General features: G+C 44.3%; 1 protein-coding gene across 1 annotated transcript in view; it reads right to left on the minus strand.

The window, feature by feature from the left end:
• Positions 1-1,711: 1,711 nt before the first annotated feature.
• FRMD4B (FERM domain containing 4B) overlaps positions 1,712-22,368 on the minus strand; it is a 140,883-nt gene continuing 120,226 nt past the window's right edge. Inside the window, exons 12-23 of the mRNA XM_018555437.1 lie at positions 17,783-17,859; positions 16,269-16,407; positions 13,127-13,262; positions 12,843-12,976; positions 12,586-12,705; positions 12,165-12,393; positions 10,660-10,716; positions 10,243-10,384; positions 8,088-8,207; positions 5,361-6,160; positions 4,030-4,162; positions 1,712-2,123 (exon numbers count right to left, since the gene is read on the minus strand). Coding sequence (XP_018410939.1) covers positions 2,000-2,123; positions 4,030-4,162; positions 5,361-6,160; positions 8,088-8,207; positions 10,243-10,384; positions 10,660-10,716; positions 12,165-12,393; positions 12,586-12,705; positions 12,843-12,976; positions 13,127-13,262; positions 16,269-16,407; positions 17,783-17,859 — 2,211 coding nt within the window. The 3' untranslated portion in view covers positions 1,712-1,999. The remainder of the gene's footprint in view (positions 2,124-4,029; positions 4,163-5,360; positions 6,161-8,087; positions 8,208-10,242; positions 10,385-10,659; positions 10,717-12,164; positions 12,394-12,585; positions 12,706-12,842; positions 12,977-13,126; positions 13,263-16,268; positions 16,408-17,782; positions 17,860-22,368) is intronic.

The following is a 22,368-nucleotide window of genomic DNA, read 5'->3' on the forward strand; positions in this document are numbered from 1 at the left end:
ACCTGCCCCCTTGCATTGGTGGTCTGTATAGGTAAGAGATCAATCTATCACTGACCACCTCAGGGGGAACCCTGGTTGAGAAAGTCTGGCTGGTCTAACTGGTTGAATAGTAACTAAAACCCGACTTCTCAGTTGTGTTCTTTGAGAATGAATTGCTCCGCAGTATCTGCAACTACTGAGGTCAGTGATGGTTTGTTTTAGAATATGTAAATACCTGAATGTCCATACTCTTGGCCTTCATACTTACAGTGCACTCGTACCCAAAGGGTAATATTGAGGAAAAGTTTTCCAACTTGAAAATCATTTTTTGCAGGCAGTTGATTTTTAAGAAATGGGATCAATACAAAACAATCCTATAGCATACAGGGAGATTCTAATCTAATAGAGATCTAGTACTGTCCTAGTCTAGTCTGAGCAACCCCAAACAGTGGCATGTCACCTTCAAATTATATGGATCACATAAAATGATTACAAGGTACTGACCCGCTCTACGGCTTATTGCACATAGACGGTTTCTAGGTTGACGGTAAATCGTTTTGAAAGAATGCTCATCAGGCTATTCAAATCTTTTATGAATCCTCTGAAAAAGTGCCCCGTGTATGGTCACCTACAGACTTCAGCTGTAAGACTTAGTAGTAGTTGGGTCCCCTCCTACGTTATAGACGTCACTCTCTTGTAGCTGGACTCCCCAATCCATTATTTTACAATATGAAAGATCAGTCAAGGATCTTCATTGTGAACCCATCCAGCTCTGTAGTTACATCTGTGGGCACCTGACCGTCACGCCTACACTATATGGCCAAAAGTGTGTGGACACTTCTCCAAAATGATTGAGTTCAGGCGTTCCCAATGAAGGGAACAGTATTTTTCGACAATTGTTGGCCTCCAAGAGCTTTTGGAAAGCCGTTTTTTGCTCCAGCATTACTGTACACAGAGATATGGTCTCCTGCACGGAGCCCTGACCATAACACTACCGAACACCTTTGGGATGAATTGGAATGCCAATGGCTAGCCAGATCTTCTCACGAGTATGTAACCCCACAAAATTCCCACAGCCACATTCCCAAATGGTGTAGAAAGCCATTCCAGAACAATGGAGGTTGTTAGCCGCAAGAAAGAGGCCAAATGCATATTCATGCCAATGGTTTTGGAATGGGAAGTCCTACAAGCTCGTATAGGTGCGACGGTCAGGTGTTTACAAACTTTTGGCCATTTAGTGAAGCTGCGCCTCTTGAACAGCCGTAGGAACTGTGACCGGGATATCTCCTCACTGGAGTCACTGAGAGATGTAAGAAGCTCTTTGACTGAATGTGAGCAACCACAACTGGAAACTCACTTTTGTACAGAGCTGGCCTTTTAACCTTGTGGGATATGGAATTATTATATTAAAAAACATACAATGCCATTAAAAAGTAGTAAAAACAAAATGTCTGTACATCCCCATTATTTACAATTTGGGGTCATTTCCCCCAAACTAGCATTTTTTTTCTGTTAAATGGAAGCATTGGATTGGTAGTTGATTAAAAAATACGTCCCCACGACTTTCTTGCTAAAATCCTTCATGTGAAAGAACCAATACTGACTTCAACCGTTTCAAACCATATGCCCGTCCACTGCGATGAGGCCAAGACCACGTTTAGCATTTCTTGTGCCGATTCCAAATCCAAAAGTCTGCTTTTCTTGCAAATAAACCTGCAAAGCTTATTTTTACCAGGTTGTTATCTGCCGAATTTCACAGTTCTAAACTTTTGTCCCGATCGTGCGCACGGTCCTTCCGCAAAGTGCTTTCCACGTTTGACTATAAAATCCAAGTGCTTGTAAGCCAGCAGACTGTGCCATGCCGATAAAAATAAAAAAAAAATCAGTAGGAAGTAGCCCGTTTCTTTATGGCAGACCTCTGCCACCTGGGCAGTCGGTGAAACGGCGATGCACCGGCAAAGTCTTACGATATGGCAATTAGTGCAAGGCACGTGAGGTGAGGAATGAAGAACTGGCCGCTTCAAACTAAGGTGCCGGGTTTGGAATCTTCATGCCACAAGATGTCTTGGTCGGGGGGCGGGGGGTCGCTGGGTAGAGGGCAGATTTCTGGGTCGTCCTGCTGGGAAGGATAAGCAATGAAACTCCTGGAAATCAAAACGGGAAATAAAATTTTTTAACTGATGTAAAAGTAAGAGGTTCATTTCTGTAAGATAATTGGAGACCTAAGCCTAGAGATGCACAGATACAGATACTAGTATCGGTATCGGTGCTGAGGCCGAGTACTCGCTCAGATGCCTAGCCCGATATCTGAGCTTCCAGTACCGGGAAGCCAGGCAACGAGTCATTACACGCTTCCCGATTGGCCGGGAAGTCGGCTCCATGCTCCTTTGTCACTTGGTGACGAGGGAGCATAGAGTCGGCTTCCCGGCCAATCAGGAAGCCGGGCAGTGTGTAATGACTCGCCGTCTAGCTTCCTGATTGATCAGGAAGATGGCCAATCAGGAAGCCGGACGGTGAGTCATTACCCGCCCCCCGCCTTTCTGATTGGCCAGAAAGTTGGCTTCATGCTCAGTCACCTGGTGACGAGGGAGCATGGAGCCGCCTTCCCTGCCAATCAGGAAGCCGGGCGCCGTGTAATGACTCTTTACCCAGCTTCCTGATTGGCCAGCTTCTCAACCAATCAGGAAGGCAGGCAATGAGTCATTACACGGCGCCTGGCCTCCTGATTGGCCAGAAAGCCGGCTCCATGCTTCCTCATCACCTGGTGATGAGGGAGCATGGGGATGGCTTCCCGGCTAATTAGGAAGCTAGGTGGCAAGTCATTACACGCTGCCTGGCTTCCTTAATGGGACTATGGGTATCGGTGAGTACCGGAAAAAAAAATATCGGTACTAGATACCAAAAAAACATTATCGGTGCAGATGTTTAAAGGACCAAATGTATTTCAGAGGCAGGTGGGCTTAGTTACCCCGAGGCCTATTATGTCCACCCTTCAGCCCTATAAAAGAAGAGGCATAATATATTTGCGTTTCAAGTGGCCCGTGTCTATACATGTTGTCATTACCCAGCTGCATCACGTATTCAGCATTTTGGGTATTAACTGTACCGGTGGCCCATGTCTTTAAACATTGCTTCACTCCTTCAGCCAATGCAGATATCGGACTTGTCATATGAGTCAAAAACCAGCTCCCCCCACCACATGTATCACTTTCTTATGCCGGCTTCACTTCAGAATGTACAAGCCAGCAAGAGAAACCATTACATGAGGCAGGGGGAGTAGGTCTTTGACCAATCCAACCAGTCAGATACCTGAAGAACAGTGAAGCTACGCTATTTCAAGACACTGCCGCTGGAAAGGTTATTCTGTCGCCTCTTCTTTCACAGGGACTGGTCTTTTTTTTGTAAGTGATTCAATGGTCACAGGTGTTGCAATTGGGTAATCTCCTTTAAGGTTTATCTCAGCCCTGTGTACAACCAGACTAGAGCAACTCAAATAAAAGCTTCCTTTCCTCACATCCAGCAGCTGAATAGTGTGGCCAGGGAGCGATTGTAAGGAAAGTTCGTACTGCAACGATAAAGAGAACCTGTTGCTTTTCCTAAGTTTCAAAACCTCAAAGGCAAACTCACAATGGCCGCTGCTGTCCTGCTACAGATCAAGATTTTGAAGCATTCCCACCAGATCAGAAGTGACTTCCATATGAGAAACTCGCCATTGGTTGTCTCCAGCAGCAGAATTTCCAGTTTGAGGTCACCCTTAAAGCAGGACATATACCCCAGAGGTAATGCCCTATATGCCCCATGAATGAGAAATACACTGGACCTTTAAATCAATATTTCCAGTAAAACAAAGGTTAGAAGGTTGGAATGAGAAGAATTTCCCAATGCTAACAGAGTCTTTCCCATGCCATTTAAATAATCATTTGGCCCGCACAGACAATGGCAGGGAAAAAAACCACAGCGTGATTGGAGGAGGCACTTTTCAGAACGTTCCGGGGCTGTGCAGTCCGAGAATGCAGCAGCTCGTCTGGTCTGACCACAATCCAAACTCACCTGCTCGGCAGAGGTATGCTGCTGTATGCCGTGGAGTAGCCGGTGTACTGCGGGTGAGATATGGTGTTGTATTCTGGGTATGCCATTGTGCTGTTATGTGCCCGCCGACTCCCCGAGGTGCTCGTGGAAGACACTGAAATGAAAACAAAGGACTTGTAAATATATTTTTTTTCACTGTTCAACCTTCACGTAAATCTGTAGCGTAGAAAATGTCACAAACTAAGACCCCTGTGGGTAATAGGGAACAATTGTGAATCAGGTAAATCTTTGTTCACATATGATGATCCAAATCTCAGCACAATCCACCTCAATACGTGCATTTCATGATTCCATAGGTCTACAACCTATGCTGTTTAGCATAGATGAATATATCACAAGACCGGCTGAAAAGATTTACGTATTTGATAAATCATTCCAATATATGTCATTCAGCTGTGTATTAATCGGCTCTGCTGGAGATCAGCTTCAAGGGCTGGTTCACACCATGGGGTTGAGGTAACGTGTGTGCTACCACGCAAAACAAATGGCAAACACACTCATCAATTCGTCACCAGCTTTACAGCAAGGTGCACATGGAAGGGCTTTATATAGTACAACAGCAAAAGATTTCCCAGCACACTCACCAGCCAGCATGCAAAAAAACTCACCGCTAAGGTTAAAAACAGAGGTTTAGATACACGTCTTCTGCAGAATATGTGAAAGACGCACAGCCCCGCAAGGCACCTCTATATAGTGCGGTCCTAACTCTAAACTATGAGAGTCTCCATCTTGGAGCACATGGGGCATAAGATAAAATTGGGTGCAGGTTTGTCAGGAGGAATCCCAACCAAGCTGGCACCTAACATTTGAGGCCTCCTCAAGTTGTTGTCAATGGAGCTGGCTCCTGTATGGGACAGACTGGCTCCTAAATTCCTTATTCATTTGTCCACCCCTGATCTATAGTGTAAATCAGCATTACCAAATCATATTATACAAATTAAATAAAAAATACTGCGCTGGACTCCCTCATATGACCTAAAGCCTAGGCAAATGTCACATGGTCTGTAGGTACCAAGAATACTTAGAGGGGAATTTATCAAAATCTGGAGCAGCTGTGCATGGCAACCAATCAGCTTCTCTCTTCAGTTTGTTCAGTTAGGATTTGTAAATAAAAGATAGAAGCTGATTGGTTGCAGTGCACAGCTGCTCCAGTTTTGATAAATTCCCCTTTGAGTGTTTTATGTAATTAGAGACTTGCAGTAAAATACAGAGATCAACAAGTCATAACGCGGTAAATATAGATATCCAAGAATAGGACCAACCAAATGGCCAATCCAATCATGTCTTCTTACCAGAGGAACAAGATGGCACACGGGCGCTGGGAGAAGAGGGGACTTGCATAGAAGCATAGGACAGGCTCCTCTGTGAGCCCCGGTCAGATTCCACCATTCCCTGTAGTCTGGGAGTTTGTTCATTGTGACCAGACGCCCGCTGGTACCAACCCCTCAAATGCTCGGCCACAATAGCCTTGTGAATGTTCTTTGTGATCTGCTCGGTAGTCTTTGCCGCCGGTTTCTTCCGTGGGAGTCTCATCGTTGCATAGGGGTGTTGAGGCACAAATTGGTCCCCGTCATACCTCGCGTCCCTATAGTGATCATACCCGTAATGTGCAGAAGATCGATAAGAAGGATTAACGCTGTACTGTCCCTCCGTATCGTTTTCATAGATGTATCCTCCATTGTAATAGGGATCGTTATCCAGGTAGGTGCAGTACCCCGTGATGTAGTAGCTCGATGATGGCTGGTTTGGGGCTATTTGGTAAACACTGTTGCGAGTGTCCTTGTGTGCCAAATTCGGCATGCTACCTGTGTTGGCCGCTGAGAAGTTCTGCTTTTTGTGCCGCCTCTTTTCCCGGGAGCGGTTGTCCAGGGTCTGAGCCGTGTAGCAGTGGTTTTGTTTTGGTGGAGTGCTGTAGTACTCCGAGCTGGACTGGCTGGTGTAAGAGGACCCATCATCTAGGATCTCCGTGCTGTTGCTTCTCTGGCTCTTTGAAATCGAAAATGTGGCGGTTCCGTCGATCGAATCAATTAATGGCGTATGCGACTCCAGACTGCCGCGGCGCTCCCTGCTTTGGTAGCTTAAACTTTCATTTCTAGAGGAAACAGAAAACAAATCAGGTCAAACACGGGTCAATCTCACTTTTCCTACACAATGAACAGCAGGTAGCTGCTGCACTAAATACATCTTAACTGACCCCATAAATGTGATTTCAGAAGAGGGACAACCCTCTATTTTTGGGAGCCATTATAGGACTAAAAGTTTATACACATGGAAGATTATCAGCATGGTCCTAGAAGGTCTGAGAACCCAAAAATATTATCTCCCAGTGATTTGGGTCTTGATGAAGTCCTGGTAGGGGGCAGGTAGAGCCATAGCATGGCTCTCACTGACCATAAAATTAGGTAGTCACCTGCAAATTATTCTGGTTGGCCGAAGGCAGTGGCAGGCAAACTCCAGCAAAGGTGGCACTATACTTGCATCAAGGAGTAAGGTTTGGGGCAAAGCTAAATGGGATTTGTAGTTGCTGGAGGTCTGGAGTTTCCCCACCCCTGCCCTAGCGGAACATTCTCGCTGCTTCTTGCTGCATACAAGTCTTTGTCCTAAAACCGATCTCTGTGGAGCCACTCCCTCAGCTCTTCCCCCTGTCATTCAAAGCCCAGAGCATCAATGGGCAGTAATGTTTTTTGGTGGCATTTGAGAAGACAGGGATTAGGGGAAAGGCTTGCCTTAGGCAGATCTTGTGGCTTGGGCTCCAAAGGGACACAAGAATCAATTGAAGACTAACACAGGTACATGCAGATACCAAAAGGTGAAGCATTTGAGCATAATTTAAAACATTTTAGACCAGGTTGAGTTCAAATTTATAATATACATCCAAATGGGGTCTAAAACGTTATAGCAGAAATAACCAGAGGTTTGAAAAATGATTTTGCAGATCAGCCTTTCTCCCCCAGGGTTTGGTGGAAGCCTAGGTTTCCTCCAGAGGTTGCCTGGGGTTCCTTGAGCAGTGGCATACTGATCTCCCATCCATACCTAGGGACAGAATCTTCCACTGACACCCAATGTAAATATTTACTTCTAGATTGACACCCAATGTAAGGATTCACTTCTACACCGACACCCAATGTAAGTATTCACTTCTACACTGACACCCAATGTAAGGATTCACTTCTACACTGACACCCAATGTAAGGATTCACTTCTACACTGACACCCAATGTAAGGATTCACGTCTACACCGACACCCAATGTAAGGATTCACTTCTACACTGACACCCAATGTAAGGATTCAATTCTACACCGACACCCAATGTAAGGATTCACTTCTACACTGACACCCAATGTAAGGATTCACTTCTACACTGACACCCAATGTAAGGATTCACTTCTACACCGACACCCAATGTAAGGATTTACTTCTACACTGACACCCAATGTAAAAATGTACTTCTACACTGACCAATTGGGGACTTTACATTGGTGAAGTGTAAAAATTCTCATCTGTCCAACATGTAAGGGGCTCCTCTACTACCTCCAATGTATGGGGGCATTTCTCCAATGGCCACCAATGTGAGGTACTTTTTTCTACTGACCACAAATGTACCTTGAGCTGCAGACATATTGAATTTTAGCAGGGGTTCCCTTGAATTATTGTCAAAAGGTTCCTCCAGGGTACAAAGGTTGAGAAAGGCTGTTGTAGACTGTTGGCTGAAGTCGAGTCACAATTTTACTGCCTTGAAGAAGGGACCCTGTGCGGCCCCGAAACGTCGGCTCTGTTGATTGTAGTGACACAATTGTCCATTAAAAAAGGACATATTTATTCTAAACGAGTGCTGGTGACCTGTTTCTTTTACTGAGTACCAGAAGTCAGCATTTTTGGTGACACCACGGGCATCACAAGTATTGATGCTCCTGTGAGACAGACCAGTATAGGAATACAGCTGGAGCTGATTCTCCGGACTATGTTGCACTAACATTCCTGACTCGCAGTACTGGAAAGATCCGTATCTCTGACTTACTGGAGATGGTTGCTGCTGTAGGCGTTTCGTGTTAGTACAGGCGTGGAAGGGACGCTCCTTCCCCCATGAGACTTCCGCTCAGCTGTCTTGTATGGGCTGCTGTGCGTTGACGTAGGCTCTCTGTGACTATATTGGGGAACAAAAAAATAACACTAAGTGGTGCAAATATATTAGTCTGCACTTACAGAATCTGGACAATGACGCAGTATACAATGCTGGAGTGGATCAGTTATTAGAAAACAAGCTTTGTATATGAAATATGCTTTATATCACTGGGTGCTGCTGTGCACTGGAGATGAAGCTTGGTTCTGATACCCAAGGGTGGCAGGGACTAATTGTCATACAAAAGGGACCACAATCTGAATAAGAATGATAAACCAATTCAGTTCATGAAAGGACTACAGATTACTTATCTGACCAGGTAATATAGGTCACAATGATTTTAAAAGAAACCTGTACAGACAGACCATGTCTGTGATGTAATGTAAAATCAATTCATAGCTTTGGACAGAATACAGAAGTCAGTCAAAGAATATGAAATAGATATGTGCACGCCACGTTTAATATGGCATCAGAATGATGACATCTGATTTGTATTTATCTTCACTGTACCACCACTAATTTATGACATGCAATACTACACACTGATAGCTTGCATGGTATAAAGTCCACACTGCTTCGCCTTCAATTACACACGTGGCTGAATTGATTAACCTTCCCATTTATCATTGCAGTGGACAGATCTCTCTTTGTTGCAGGGAGGTTCTCTTTCCTTGCCAGGCTCTGATTACTGTTATACCAAAAACAAAAGACTGAACTGGCTGTTACAGAGCGAATCTCCCCAGCAGACACAAACGAGCATCTATCTGGAACATACCAGCCACATGAAGGTAAGTGCGGACTGTGATCTACTTTCTCCAAACTAAAATCGAGTTCTTCAAGTAGTGTTAGTTTTCCAGTTTTTGGAAATAAAAAGTATAACACGCGGGGAATAAGCTTACTACAGAAACACAATTGCTGCTTGCTCCTTTGTGGGGATTAAACCAAAAGGCAATTCCAGCCAAAGAGCTACCGTAATTTGTTTTACAATAAAATGCAATGTGCAGTCTACACAGAACTGACGTTTCAGGTACGGGTGGACGCTGGTGAATCCCTCACTGGCTTCTTATGTGTCTCAGGCCTTGTTCACGTGGGCTTCAGTTTGTAGAAGGGCAGTGTTGGTCAAGCATCTTTGTTGAAGCCCTTAAAGCCCCAATCAGTTTCCATTTGGGGAGTTCTGACTGTTGCTTTAAATAAGCCTGCTTCAGTGAGCTTCAGCACTATCTGGACATGTTTCAAACCCTGCTGAATCCTGTAGCTCAGACATTATCCACCAGGGTTCTGGGAAAGTTGCCATGAGCCCTAGGGTTCCTCCAGGAGGTTGCCATAAACCCTAGGGTTCCTCCAGGAGGTTGCCATGAACCCTAGGGTTCCTCCAGGAGGTTGCCATGAGCCCTAGGGTTCCTCCAGGAGGTTGCCATGAGCCCTAGGGTTCCTCCAGGAGGTTGCTAAGGGTTGCTTGAGCTGTGGCTGTTTGACCTCCCATCTGATGGTACCTGCACATTTCTGGGTCCAGCACCATTTGGCATATCCAGCAGCATGATACCAGTGAGCTGTCTGTAACAATGGCATTCTGACCACTGACCACCATTTAAGTGGGCCATTCTTTACAAAGACCACCAATGTAAGGGGCGATCTCCCCATTGACCTCCGATGAATTTTTAGCAGGTTTCACCAAGACCTGACAACTACTTCTAGGGTTCTTCTGGGGTAAAAAGGTTGAGAAAGGCTGCTGTAGATTTTTAAAAGTGACAGCACTCCCATTAAGATCTATGTTTAGCATCCCTATATTGGAAAATATTTTTTTAAAGACTGCAACAAAGCTGCAAGAAGCTTACAAATGCCTAACACATTCTTTGCAAATGCTTGCTGTACACACTGCTCTTTTCCAAGCTGAAACCCATGTGAACAAGGCCTTATGGTGTCCACCAGTTAGATCTAAACTTCACCCAACCTGCCTTGGTCATCACAAGAGGACAGACTCTTTAAAAGTTGACACCCTTATAAAACATAAAACTATTCATAATATAAAATTGGACATAGGTGCTTTGTTTACCTCGACATCCTCATATCAGAAAACTGCTCATTGAGGGAAGACTTTCTAGAGAGGCTTCTGTCTCCCATGGATTTTGGAGGCCGAATTTTAGGAGAATTCTGCAGGGAACAGGACCTCTGCCCTTGCAGATAAAGAGCTTCATCTGTAATCGAGAAAACACAATTAAGTCCTGACTGAACAGATTCTTAATAACCATGCACATTACTGACCCACAGGGCAAAGCCATCTGGGGCTCCACTGCACACAAGAGTCCAGCAGGGGGCGCTGCACACAATCTATTTCTGATTGACAAATATTTGTATTTCACCATTCTCTACATAAACGCAACATTCCCAGAAAATGACAAAACCTTGAATGGGGTTTCCCCCCCCACCCCGTGTTGCTCAATAACCATATAAATAATCAGGCGATACTCACCATCATCAAACGTGGTTGTATCAGATAAGGAACTACTTTCGGATGGGATGATGTCATCTAGAAAGTTTGAAAGAAAAGTGAATTGAGTGGGGAAAGACGACAAAAAATGAGCGGCTGATTGCTAAAAGCTATATACTGTAGTACATTTTAGATGGTCCCAATATTTTTATTAAAAGCACATTTATAGCCCTAACTTTTTTTTTCCCATCTTGGAAACAATAAAGGAGGGTTAAAGGATAAGTTCACCTTTTGCAAAAATGAAAGAAACGCATAATTAATAATATATTTTAAAAATGCCATTTCTTAAATAAATATTTGCATTGAAGCCTGGAAAGCATTGCAATTGTGATCACTCGGTCACAGCTGCAAAGCTCAGGCTTCTGCACATTCTCTCCCAGGCAGACCTCGTACGGAGGTGCAGAGTTTCAGTTCGGAGCGATGGGGGGGGGTGTCTGGACTTCAAACTGCATTAAATCACCTCATACAGCTGCCCATCTTCCTGCATCTACCTAGAGCGAGGACGGCTGGACGCTGTATGAAGTGATTTAATGCAGTTTGAAGTCCAGCCGTCCTTCCCCCCATCTCTCCTAACTTAAACTTCGTCCCACTGTACGAGCTCTGCCTGGGAGAGAATGTGCAGAAGCCTGAGCTTTGCAGTTGTGATCGAGTGATTACAATTGTAATGCTTTCCAGGCTTAAATGCAAATATTAAAGAAATGCATATTTTTTATATATTATTAATTATGCATTTCTTTCATTTTTGCAAAATGTGAACCTATCCTTTAAAACAACTGTCAGATTTGTTTGTCCTCCATCTGTGTCTCATTAGAGAGATATCCCTTTACTTCCTGCCTTGTAGAGGCAACAGGAAGTAAGAAGACTTCCAATGTGAGTGAAATTTCCTCTAACACAGGGACAAGTGTCTACCTATTGGAAAAGTTCTCCTCTATTCCTGCTCTCACATAGTGAGAAATGAAAAGCTGACAGGAACTCGAACGCCTCACTACTATATCCAAATCCCCGCCCAAAAAAAAGGTTTTTCTCTTTAGTTATACTGTAATGGTATCCAACGTGGAGGCGAAGAGTGGGACATGCAATCTCTTGGGAGGTTAGTTGGCTAAAATGTAGTTTCCCCAACCATGGCGTATTATAAATGATGCCTTTTTTTCAATAAAATGCCACTTTGACTATTTTTCTTCCTTCTCTCTATGACAGTACTGATCTCCTTCAGCTCTATCAGAACAGGAAGTGCCTGAATAAGGACGGTCATGGCAGGATCACATGGCATTATTTTAATAGAAGCTGCAGATTTAAATAAAATGAAATCATATTAACCCGTCAAAGCTTATTTATATTGACCGGGTTTAGATCTACTCTACTAATTTTTACCCCGGCATAACATTTTTACCCCGGCATAACATTTTTACCCCGGCATAACATTTTCTCGAACGTATTACCAAGTGCTCGCTCTCCATTGTAGTCCCCTTGCTGGGATAGCGCCATACCTTGTATAAGCAGAGACGCTCTCTTGGTCGGGTCCTTCCCACTCTTCACTCTGTACTCATTGATTGCACTTTCTATGTCCTGTAACCTTTTGATGGAGTCGCTGTAGTCCTGCTTCCTTTTCCTTTTGGCATTCTTGCCCAGGTCGGGCTCCATCAGGAGTTTCTTTGTAGCTTCCACCATTTGCTGCTGGATGAGGAATTTGTGCTCCAGGTTACTTAAATCAGAATCCTGAAACAAAACAAAGCAGATCTGAATGAAATGGACAGAAGGAGGGAATACTGCGACATGTTTCACAGCAGGATGAACACACAGGAAATGAGAATGCGTCACTTCCTGCCTGCCATAGACGGGATCAGATCTACCCAGATAATGTAACTTCCATGAGGAACACATTGTAATATAATATTTGTATATCTTTACCTCTTCGCTCAGGAGAATGTGGTCATCTAGTTTAAACGTGGTGCCCATTCTCCTCCGGACATTTGGCGCTGGTTCACCGGGCTTCAGCGGATATTCTGATGGAAGTTTCCCAGTCAGTTCCTTGAAGGACAAATTAATAAAAGGATTAGTGTGGGAGCAAACACAGATGAAGCACAGGGCCTACACAACATGGATGCCGCAATGCTCTCGCCATTAAAGTGGTTTCCATAACCTCGGCTTAGACTCATGCTACTTACCGCCTCCCGCATACATATTTTCTTCAGCTCTTCAATTTTTTTCAGGAGCACCTCCTGCAAATCTTTCTCTTTCTTCTTTAACGCTTGAATTTTCTCGGCTTTTTGCTCCTCGCTGACTTCCAAGTCCAATGAACCTGGAACATGAAACAATTGGTCAATACGCATCGGTGGTGCCTATATGGACCTGAGGTCTGTAGCATTGCCATATTCCTTCATCCACATCCTTTATGTGTTCTATTCATTTGTTTATTTGCCTTAAAAAGAGAGCAGCGTGTCGTTATTACCTGAAGAGATCAGGCTACCGCTGCTGGCCATGATCACCGGGTTTTTTCCATCTACCATTTTGGAAATTCTGCTCATGCTGCTTTCTGTCAGGTCCATAGCAAGTTCGTCCAGACTGCGAGCGGTTGGGATTTTTGCCTGCGGAAGATCAATAAGAACTATTAAAATGACAGCAAAACACAGAAACCTATAACCGCTCTCTGTACTGTCCTCAACTGCTGCACATCAACAAATGCACCGGGCTTGGCCCCGCCACGCTTTAAGCGTTATGGAACCAGCCAATTAGACTCAGCAAGTGTCGGTGATTGCGTCACACAGCAAAATGGAATTTAGAAGATAAATGACTAAAATCAATTAGCATCATGTCTCCTGCAAGCTTACTTTCACCGCGGCTGCAAACAAAACAACAACATTAATGGCTCCCATTGACAGATAAGGCAATTATTTAAATGGGCGAGATAACTTCACATTAAACTCTTAATGATGGCGAAATTGTAATTGCAAATAGCCAAGCCAATTAGCATCCAGTTTCTTCCCTGCTTTGCCCATAAAATAACAAAGTGTGCATTGGATGCTCTGTGAGCACCAACTGAAACCAGGTCAATGTTTAGAGGTCTATTTATAAAGCAGTGAGTTTCACCAAGCGCCTTTTAAAGCACATGCATCTGCGGTGAATGTTTGCTAAATGTCAGGTTCACGCTTTAGAAGTATGCCCCCATAATGGTATGTGAACCCAAGAACACAAATGTAATGCAGTGCAGCTTCCCAGTCCTTGGATGTGGTTGGTGGCTGCATTTGTTTTCTTTTTAAGGCTTTTTTTTTTTCACCTACATGGCTATTGACAAAAAGGGAGAAGGCAGGAGAAGTGAAAAATCTAGGACAACATAGCTGAACTGCAAAAATTCTCCAATTGCACCTGTCTGTATAACTTGAAAACCTTGAAATAAAGAATTTATAAAAAAAAAAAAAAAAAATTCTCCAATTCAGTTCATTTTCCGGTTCAGCTATGTTGTCCTAGATCAGGGGTGCCCATTAGGTAGATGGTGATCTACCAGTAGCTCTCAAAGCTGATGCTGGTAGATCACGAAGGGTGTGAATGGCGGCCCCTTTATTCCATTTTTTTATATTTATTTAGCTGTGCACACATGATTACCTATTAGCCTGAGTCTGCTGAGCCGAGCTCCCTGACACCTTTCTGGTGGATACTGGTGGTTGAAGTGCTATGTATTACATCAAAGAATATTACTTTACACAGCCTGTTGCACTACACTGTTTGCAAAATACAGCAAGGTGAGCCAGGAGAGAGCAATGAGAGACAGACAGGAAAGAGAGCGAGAGGAGAGACAGCCAGGAGGATGAGCAAGTAGAGACAGCCAGGAGGATGAGCAAGTAGAGACAGCCAGGAGGATGAGCAAGTAGAGACAGCCAGGAGAGAGAAGAGTGAGGGAGGTTTTTTTTTCATTGGTAGATCTCATGTAGCTCGTCATTTGAAAAGTAGATATCAACACAAAAAACTGTGGGCACCCCTGTGCTAGATTGTTCCCTTCTACTGCCTCCTCCAAACTTTTCACCCTTTTTGTGAAAAGCCCCGTCAGTGATTTTGCCAGTAACACACTTCCTGTCCTAGAGTGACAACGCTTACTCACTGTATCTACAGAGGAGCGGTGATGTCACCCTAGGCTGCACTTCTGAATTGGACTATAATCACCTTGCTCTTTCCTTATCTCTATTACATAGGGAGATGGGGTTGTGAAGTTCACAGAAGATAGCTGGGAAAACTAATGACATTGTTTTGGTTCAGCTCACAGGAAGTGACAAGGACAATGGAATTCTGGCAGGATCAGCAAGTATTTTCTGTACTTGCAGATAATGTTCCTATAGTGAAAAAGAAAATGAATGCAGCCAACCACACCCAAGGACTGGTAATCTGCAACATATTACATTTTTGTTCTCGGGTTTAGTTAGCCCGAATTCCTCCGTTCCTCATTCATTCTACTAGCTACATATGGGAGATGAGTTTTAAAAACAAAAAAAAAACATTTTTCAAGCTTTTCAGCCATAAATTAGGGTTTGCTCACACTATAATCTTCCAAAATGTATATGATATGCTCTTGTGTCTCATGATATAAGAGCTTTTGTATTCAGATAAAGTGCATCTTAACCCGAGAACAAACATGTAATATATTGCAGCTTAACGGTCTTTAGATGTGGCGGCTGCATTCGTTTTTAGACTAAGAACATTTTCAACAAGTCCAGAAATCTCCCCTTGATCGTGCCAGAAATGCTGCGTCCTTGTCACTTCCTGTGAGCTGAAAGCACAAACAATGTTATCTTCCTTCTGTAAACTACTAATTCTCCACCCCTCCATGTAGTAGAGATAAAGAGGAAGACATGTTTTGAAGTCCAGCCTGGGTGACAACCATGGCTCAGTCCATAGATATAGTGGAGGAGCAAGCGTAGCCCAGCACAGGACCGTAAGTATGTTACTGGCAGGATTACCAGGTGAAAATAAAGGGTTTTCTCTTCTCCGTTGACATGTTCCTTGTCAGCATATGTGCATGCACTTGTTTGGCCCCTTCCATCTTAACCTTAAGGCCTCATTCCCACAGCGTAAAGTCAGGCCGTACAAATCTGTGTGGCGTGCACGGCCGTATCGGGCCTTCCTGGGAGGAACAGGTGCTGCGTGTGATTGCACGCAGCAACCTGTTCTACCCTATGGGAGGACACGCCCATACGCTGTCATACGCTCACTGGAAGTGCACATCCGAGCGGGTCCGGGTGTCCGTACTCAGGACAGGATCCATCCTATCTGCGTCTGAGTACGGACACCCAGACCCACACAGATGTGCAGTTCCAGTGTGCATATGGTCCCGTCCTCCCATAGGGAAGAAAAGGCTGCTACACGCTGCACCTGTCCCTCCCAGGAACGGCCCGATACGAGCATGTAAGCCACACGGACGTGTAAGGTCCAAGTTTACACTGTGTGAATGAGGCCTAAGTCAGAGTTTTTTTTTAATACATTCTAATATATATAACACACACACACACACACCTGTATTCAAAGTCATGATTTAATTGCCATTAATGAATGAACAATGTCAAAAGATCAGACAAATATTTAAATAGTGGAATACATTCACTCACTTTGCTCTGTTTTCTGTCCAGGTAGAATTGATGTTGACTAATTGCCATCACCCATATGGACTTGATCAGAGAATTGCTGGCATACCAGGTCTGAACTACAAAACTGCTCTGTCCAAAGGTTCGCCTTGACACAGATATTCTGAAAATTTGAAGGAAAAAAAAAAAAACTTGGTATGATGAATGGTACAGATTCGGGTGACACTTTAATGCAGGCGCTACCATCCAGATTGACAGGCAGTAAGTATAAAAATATGTGAAACATACAAATGTTCCCTTTGGAATGGGGCTTACCTTACAACTAGATGAGATTTTGTTGTTTAATATATTTTTTTAGGGTTACTAGCTATTTTAGGCTAAAAAGGTGGCCATAGACCAGGGGCAGTCACACTTTGGCCATTCAGCTGCTGTGGAACTACAAGTCCCATTAGGCAATGTAAGATTGTGACAGTCACTTAGCTCCTACCCTCCCACACAGTATATACTCAGCTATTCTTCACAACCCAAACCCTTAGTTCAACCTCTGGGAAGAATGTGAACTACCCGGCACTTCCAGGTATGGGTCATCATGCGACTTGCTCCCCCTACCCATCTGAAAGAGCTAATTGCCTTGTGATTGGCCCAGTGCTGTCACGTGGTAGTGAGCAAGGATTCCTTATCTCTTTGTAAGCTCTGATAAGTTGGTTTGGAGCATACACAAGGCTGTATATTCCTGTTACCAGCCAAATGGAGTGGCATAGGATATGGGCATTGTTGGGAAAGGATGGGGGTAAGTGGCCCTTTTAGTTTGCCCTGTGTGAGCACAGGGAAGGGTCCCTTTAAAAGGTGAAATATATCAAAATATATCACTGTGATGTTTCCTTGCTTTACACATAATTCCAAACATGTCCTTGCAGTACAGGGGATCTGATGCACTAAAAGGCAAGGTCTGCTTTAAAGCTGAACCCTGGGAACAAAAACTTTAAATTTCTATTCCTCAACAGCCACGAAAGCATATTAAATCAACTCTGTGTGCACCAAATGCTTTTGCAGACCCAGATATCACCTTGCAAAAGTGGCAGTGACATCATCACAGTGCTGTACATAGCCTGTGCATAAAGCAGAGCTGTGGGAGGGACCCAGTAGACCCCACCCACTACAGGCTGCCTGCAGGAAACTACAGGAGGGGCGGGGACCAGACCAGTCACCCTGCACAAGAAGGGAGAGAGAGCAGCAGTGACCGGTCTTTATTACAAGAAGTTCCTGCATAAAGGTTTTGTTGAATTACACATAGCACACCAAGAGAGTCATATAAGAATACACACGGCTCTTGTATTTGTTTAGACTGTCGTTCAGCTTTAAAAGGTGACCACTCTTAAGACCTTATCTGGTCGAGAAGAAAACATGCACTGCTACAGGCCATTAGAATGTGCTTCAGTGCTGTCAGGTATGTCCACCGTGCTCTGACACAGCACAGTCAATCTCTGATAACGCAGGAATTCACATACAAGACTTTCTTTTTTTTCTAATTTGCTTACCTGCGGGGATCGTGAACTTCCACTGCAAATTTCTTCTCTCTAAAGTACAAATTCTCCAGCTGCTTCCACTGAAATAGCTGCAAGAAAGACAGGGAAGAAAAAAAAAAAAAGAGCTTCGCTATAAATAACCGTATCGTTATCTCTTTAATGTGCAGCACACTCTGCGGCCGAATGTATTACAACCATAGGAAGCCTGAGCAGGAAAGCAATTGGAAGCTTAAATCAAGCCGCAATGGTCAACGCGCCGCTATTTACGGTGAAAAGGAATGGAGATGAGCACTGTAAACAGAGCACGGCCATCACCACATAGAATGGCAGACACACACGGAGAGCTCGGGGCTCATTCCCTATGAATGTGCAGAAAATGGCGCCGGGATCTCTGTACAGATCTGATGTTCTATACAGTAAAGGGGGCCAGCTGTCCCCGATTTCGAGGAGCTGTCCCTCTTTGGGAACCACATCATTCTTTCCTCCTCAGTTGTCCCTTTTTTTGGTACAGATATCTATGGAAATGTTCTAAATAACTACCAAAAACTGTTATTCTGCATTAAAACCTTCAACCTACCTCCTAATTATCATATTTGCCATTTTGAAAAGTCAGTATAAAAGGAAAATTAAAATGGTGAAAAAAAGCAATTTTGGGTTAACCAGTCATGTTTGGCAAATAAATTCTTAATGGTCCCCATAACTGGGGGTATGTCCTTTGCCTGTATACACTATGCAGGAGAATGTCCTTCTTTCTCATCTCAGAAAGCTGGGACGTGTGCAAGTTGGATCCCCATACTGGTGTCAGACTTGAGTGCCAGAAACATTTGCGATAGAATCTGGAAAAAAATCGGAAACCTATACAGACTAAGTAGGCTAACGGTGATCTCTACTGCAAGAGAGGCTTAGCCAACCCAAACTCCTATCTTCCCATTCAGCAGAGATCACAGGACCAGGTGCCTAGGCCTACAGACATGTGACCAGGGAAGGGAAGCAAGGAAGGGAGCCAAAAGCAGCAAACCTTTTAAAGTGTATGTACTGTATAACCAAAACTTTTTCATTTTGGAAAGAGTAGAGAAGGGCTAAAATCCCAATTTGTGTGTCCTACTGGGGAAACTTCCTCTCTTTTCCTGCTCTAAAGAAGCAACAGGAAGTCAGGGGAAATCTCACCAAGGTGAGGGTAATAGACAGTTGTCACCAGAGCAATAGGTAAGGGGGAAACCATCCAATGGGGGCAAATAATTTGGTGACCACTCTAACATTTTGAATTTCCCCTCACTTTGACAATGGTCTCTAGGACAACTACAGTTGTTAACCTCCCCAGCAACAATACAATCTTGAATGAGGGTTAAAACCTCTCACACCTCATCCAAAAAAAGTCATAAGCAGGATTGGACAAATGCATATGGAATTCAGGAGCCAGTCTGTCCAGTCTAGGAGTTAGCAGGTTTTTTTTTTAGCAGCCGACTCGACTAACAACCACTAAAAAACCTTGGAATTTAGGCGCCAGCTGTCACTTTTTAAGGAGCATGTGCAACCTGGCTCCTTGGATGTGTCCCATATGAAACACAATCAGCAACCAAACATTGTTCAGAATTATCCCGATGTGCCCTACACCAGGGTTTCCCACCCTTCAACAGGAAATGTTGGTCTCAGCAACATTCACTGTATTTATAATATGGTAAATTACTGATCGAAGTCTTGATCATGGCTTCCAGTGGGGGACTTACCAGGTACCCTCCCATGGCTCCCAGTGGAGGACTTACCAGGTGCCCTCCCATAGCTTCCAGTGGAGGACTTACCAGGTGCCCTCCCATGGCTCCCAGTGGAGGACTTACCAGGTGCCCTCCCATGGCTCCCAGTGGAGGACTTACCAGGTGCCCTCCCATGGCTCCCAGTGGAGGACTTACCTGGTGCCCTCCCATGGCTTCCAGTGGAGGCTTACCAGGTGCCCTCCCATAACATTCACTGCACATCTGTCACCCTTCAGATGAGGGCTGGTGGACCTAGGCCCTATGACTGTGCCTGCATTTGCCTTTATAAAAACATACCCCATACGCTATATACACATAACTAAAGGGGACAGTAGGTGCGGGCTGTCTGAGGTTTTACCATTGCGGTCCAGCGAAGTAGCCGGGTTCAGAGGCAATAAACTATGAAAAACATTCAGGATCGCGGTAGACGAGAACGCAAATACAAGATGTTGTAGGATGAATTAAACACACACAACAGCCGCAAACAATATCCTTTGTGCACACAGAGCTTTGCATGCAGCTTGTTAAAAGGGAACTTATATTTCCATAGATTTGAATCAAGTTCAACATGCAGAAGTCATCCAACAACTGTTCCGCGCCAAACGCGACAACTTTCAACTACAAATGCCAATCTCGGCAAACCGTAACACGTCAAGTACAGCAACCAAAAAGAAATCTAAAACCAATCATCTAAAATCTGATTGGTTGTTATGTGTTGGCGTATCTTACAGGGCTCAACCAATACCCCTCTCGGATACATGTGAGCAAGATGTGACCTTATATCTATCTGTCGCGGAACTACAAAGTGACCTGTCCATCTATACCGGAACATCAAAGGGGTATGAAAATGGAATTCAGGAGCCGGTCTGTCCAATCCAGGAGAGGTTTGTTTTTTTAGGAGTCGGCACCAGTGACAGCAAACTAGAGAAAACCTCAAACGCTGGGTGCCAGCTGTCATTCTTAAGGAGCATTAGGGACCTGGCTCCTGCGATTCCTGCACCAGACCATTGCAATCACTGGGGGTTTAGGAATTCCCAGCACGCTTCATTATAAAGCAAGATAGGAATGCTGGTACTTCTAGTTCCCTCAATAAAAAGGATCCTACAGAAAGAAACATTATTCTGGTGTCCTTTTACAGCACCAAGAACAGCAGAAAGCCCAACCTTTGACAGCATGAAACATTATCTGGTCAAAATGTTAATTTCCCTGCAAGTGCAGTACCTCCAGTATGGGATTCACAAAGTAGAGGCACCCCAACAATGAACAGTGCACACATCACCCAACTGTGGACATCCATGTGCTACACAGGCACCCCTGGTCTCCAGCTTTCAGATGAAACAACAGTCGTCCAACCCAACTGGCCCTTCAAGAACAGTGGGTTGGGACTGCTAAAATGTCCCACTATTATTTATTACAGGTATTTATATGGCCCTGCCAATCCACACGGCACATTCACACGAGTCGCTGCCCTCAAGGAGTATACAATCCCTCTCTCACATATGCATACATACACATACAAGGGCCAATTTAGACAGGAGCCAATTAACCTACCACCATATCTTTTGACTGTGGACGAAAGCTGGAGTACCCGGAGGGAGCCCAAAGCAGCACAGGGAGAACATGCAAACTCCATGTAGATAAGAGTCCTCGCCAAGATTCAAACCGAGGACCCAAACACTCGCAACAACCAAAATCTGAACCTGCTGGCCTGATCGGCGATCGTCTTGCATCTGGTTGTGGTTGACCCAACAGCAGAGCGATGTGTTGACTAGGAAAGGGTTAACGACAGGGCGAAAAAGGAGCGCTTGGAAGCCTTGAAACTGAACTTTGCGGCACAGAGATTCTCCAACGTTCCGTAGAAAGGAGTGCGTGCGGTTTACGCAACAGGTCCCGAACGTAGGAGGCGGATTTTTCGGTGACTGTTCCCATACCGAGTCTGCGGTCACCTTTCCAGGTTCCAACACAATTTGTAATGCAATATAAAAGGTCACCTAGGTATACTTCTCTAACAAACAGAAGACAGCAGGCAAAAAAAAAAAGCAGAAAATCTTGTTCTCAGCCAGGCGGAAAGATGTGTTAACACTTGTACACAATGACATGTTGCAAGCACTAGCATCCAGCCACAAAACAGCTGCACGCCAAATGTCCAGCTTCAAACAGAGAGAGTGTCACCGGCTTACCTATCGTGTTCCCTCCTGGAATATTAAGTCCCCATTGTATGCAAGTAATCCAAAAAGGGTTCGTAATCCCCAGGATGGGCTCTGCTCTGCTCGGCTGCCACTGACTGACTCCACTTCACAGCACTGAGATACTGGAAAGGTGAAACTCCACAGCCCTGACCATCCCACTTATGACACACCAGTGACATCACAGCTTGTATCAGCACACACACAGCTCCTGGCTGACACCACATTTACATACACATTCCTATCTCATCTGTTTCCGGAAGAGAAGACACCTTCTCCCAGCCCTGATATTGGGGGAGTCATAATACAAAAAGTTACATTCGGTTTTTGTATCTTTTTATCTTGCGTAAGATTCCAAGAAGACGGCGCCCGCTCCGATGAATCATTTATATTATTATATTTACCCCTAAATGACATCCTGACCATTATGTCACCACAACACCTTCTTTTTTCAATGTATCCACCATTTTTGTTTATAGATTGCTTTGTGTGCGTTTATAACTTCATTCACACTTGTGCGTCTGCATTTTCGTGGCTTTTTTAGCAGAATTTTCATATGTTTTTGTTTCGACCAATGAAGGGGAAATAAAATATTTCTAGGAGGCGGGGCTTGTAATGTGCTAAAATGCTACCATTGCTGAATTGTATGGAGACAGGAAGT

This window comes from Nanorana parkeri, unplaced genomic scaffold, assembly GCF_000935625.1.
Source record: "Nanorana parkeri isolate BGI_ZX_2015 unplaced genomic scaffold, ASM93562v1 scaffold196, whole genome shotgun sequence".
Taxonomy (NCBI): Eukaryota; Metazoa; Chordata; class Amphibia; order Anura; family Dicroglossidae; genus Nanorana; species Nanorana parkeri.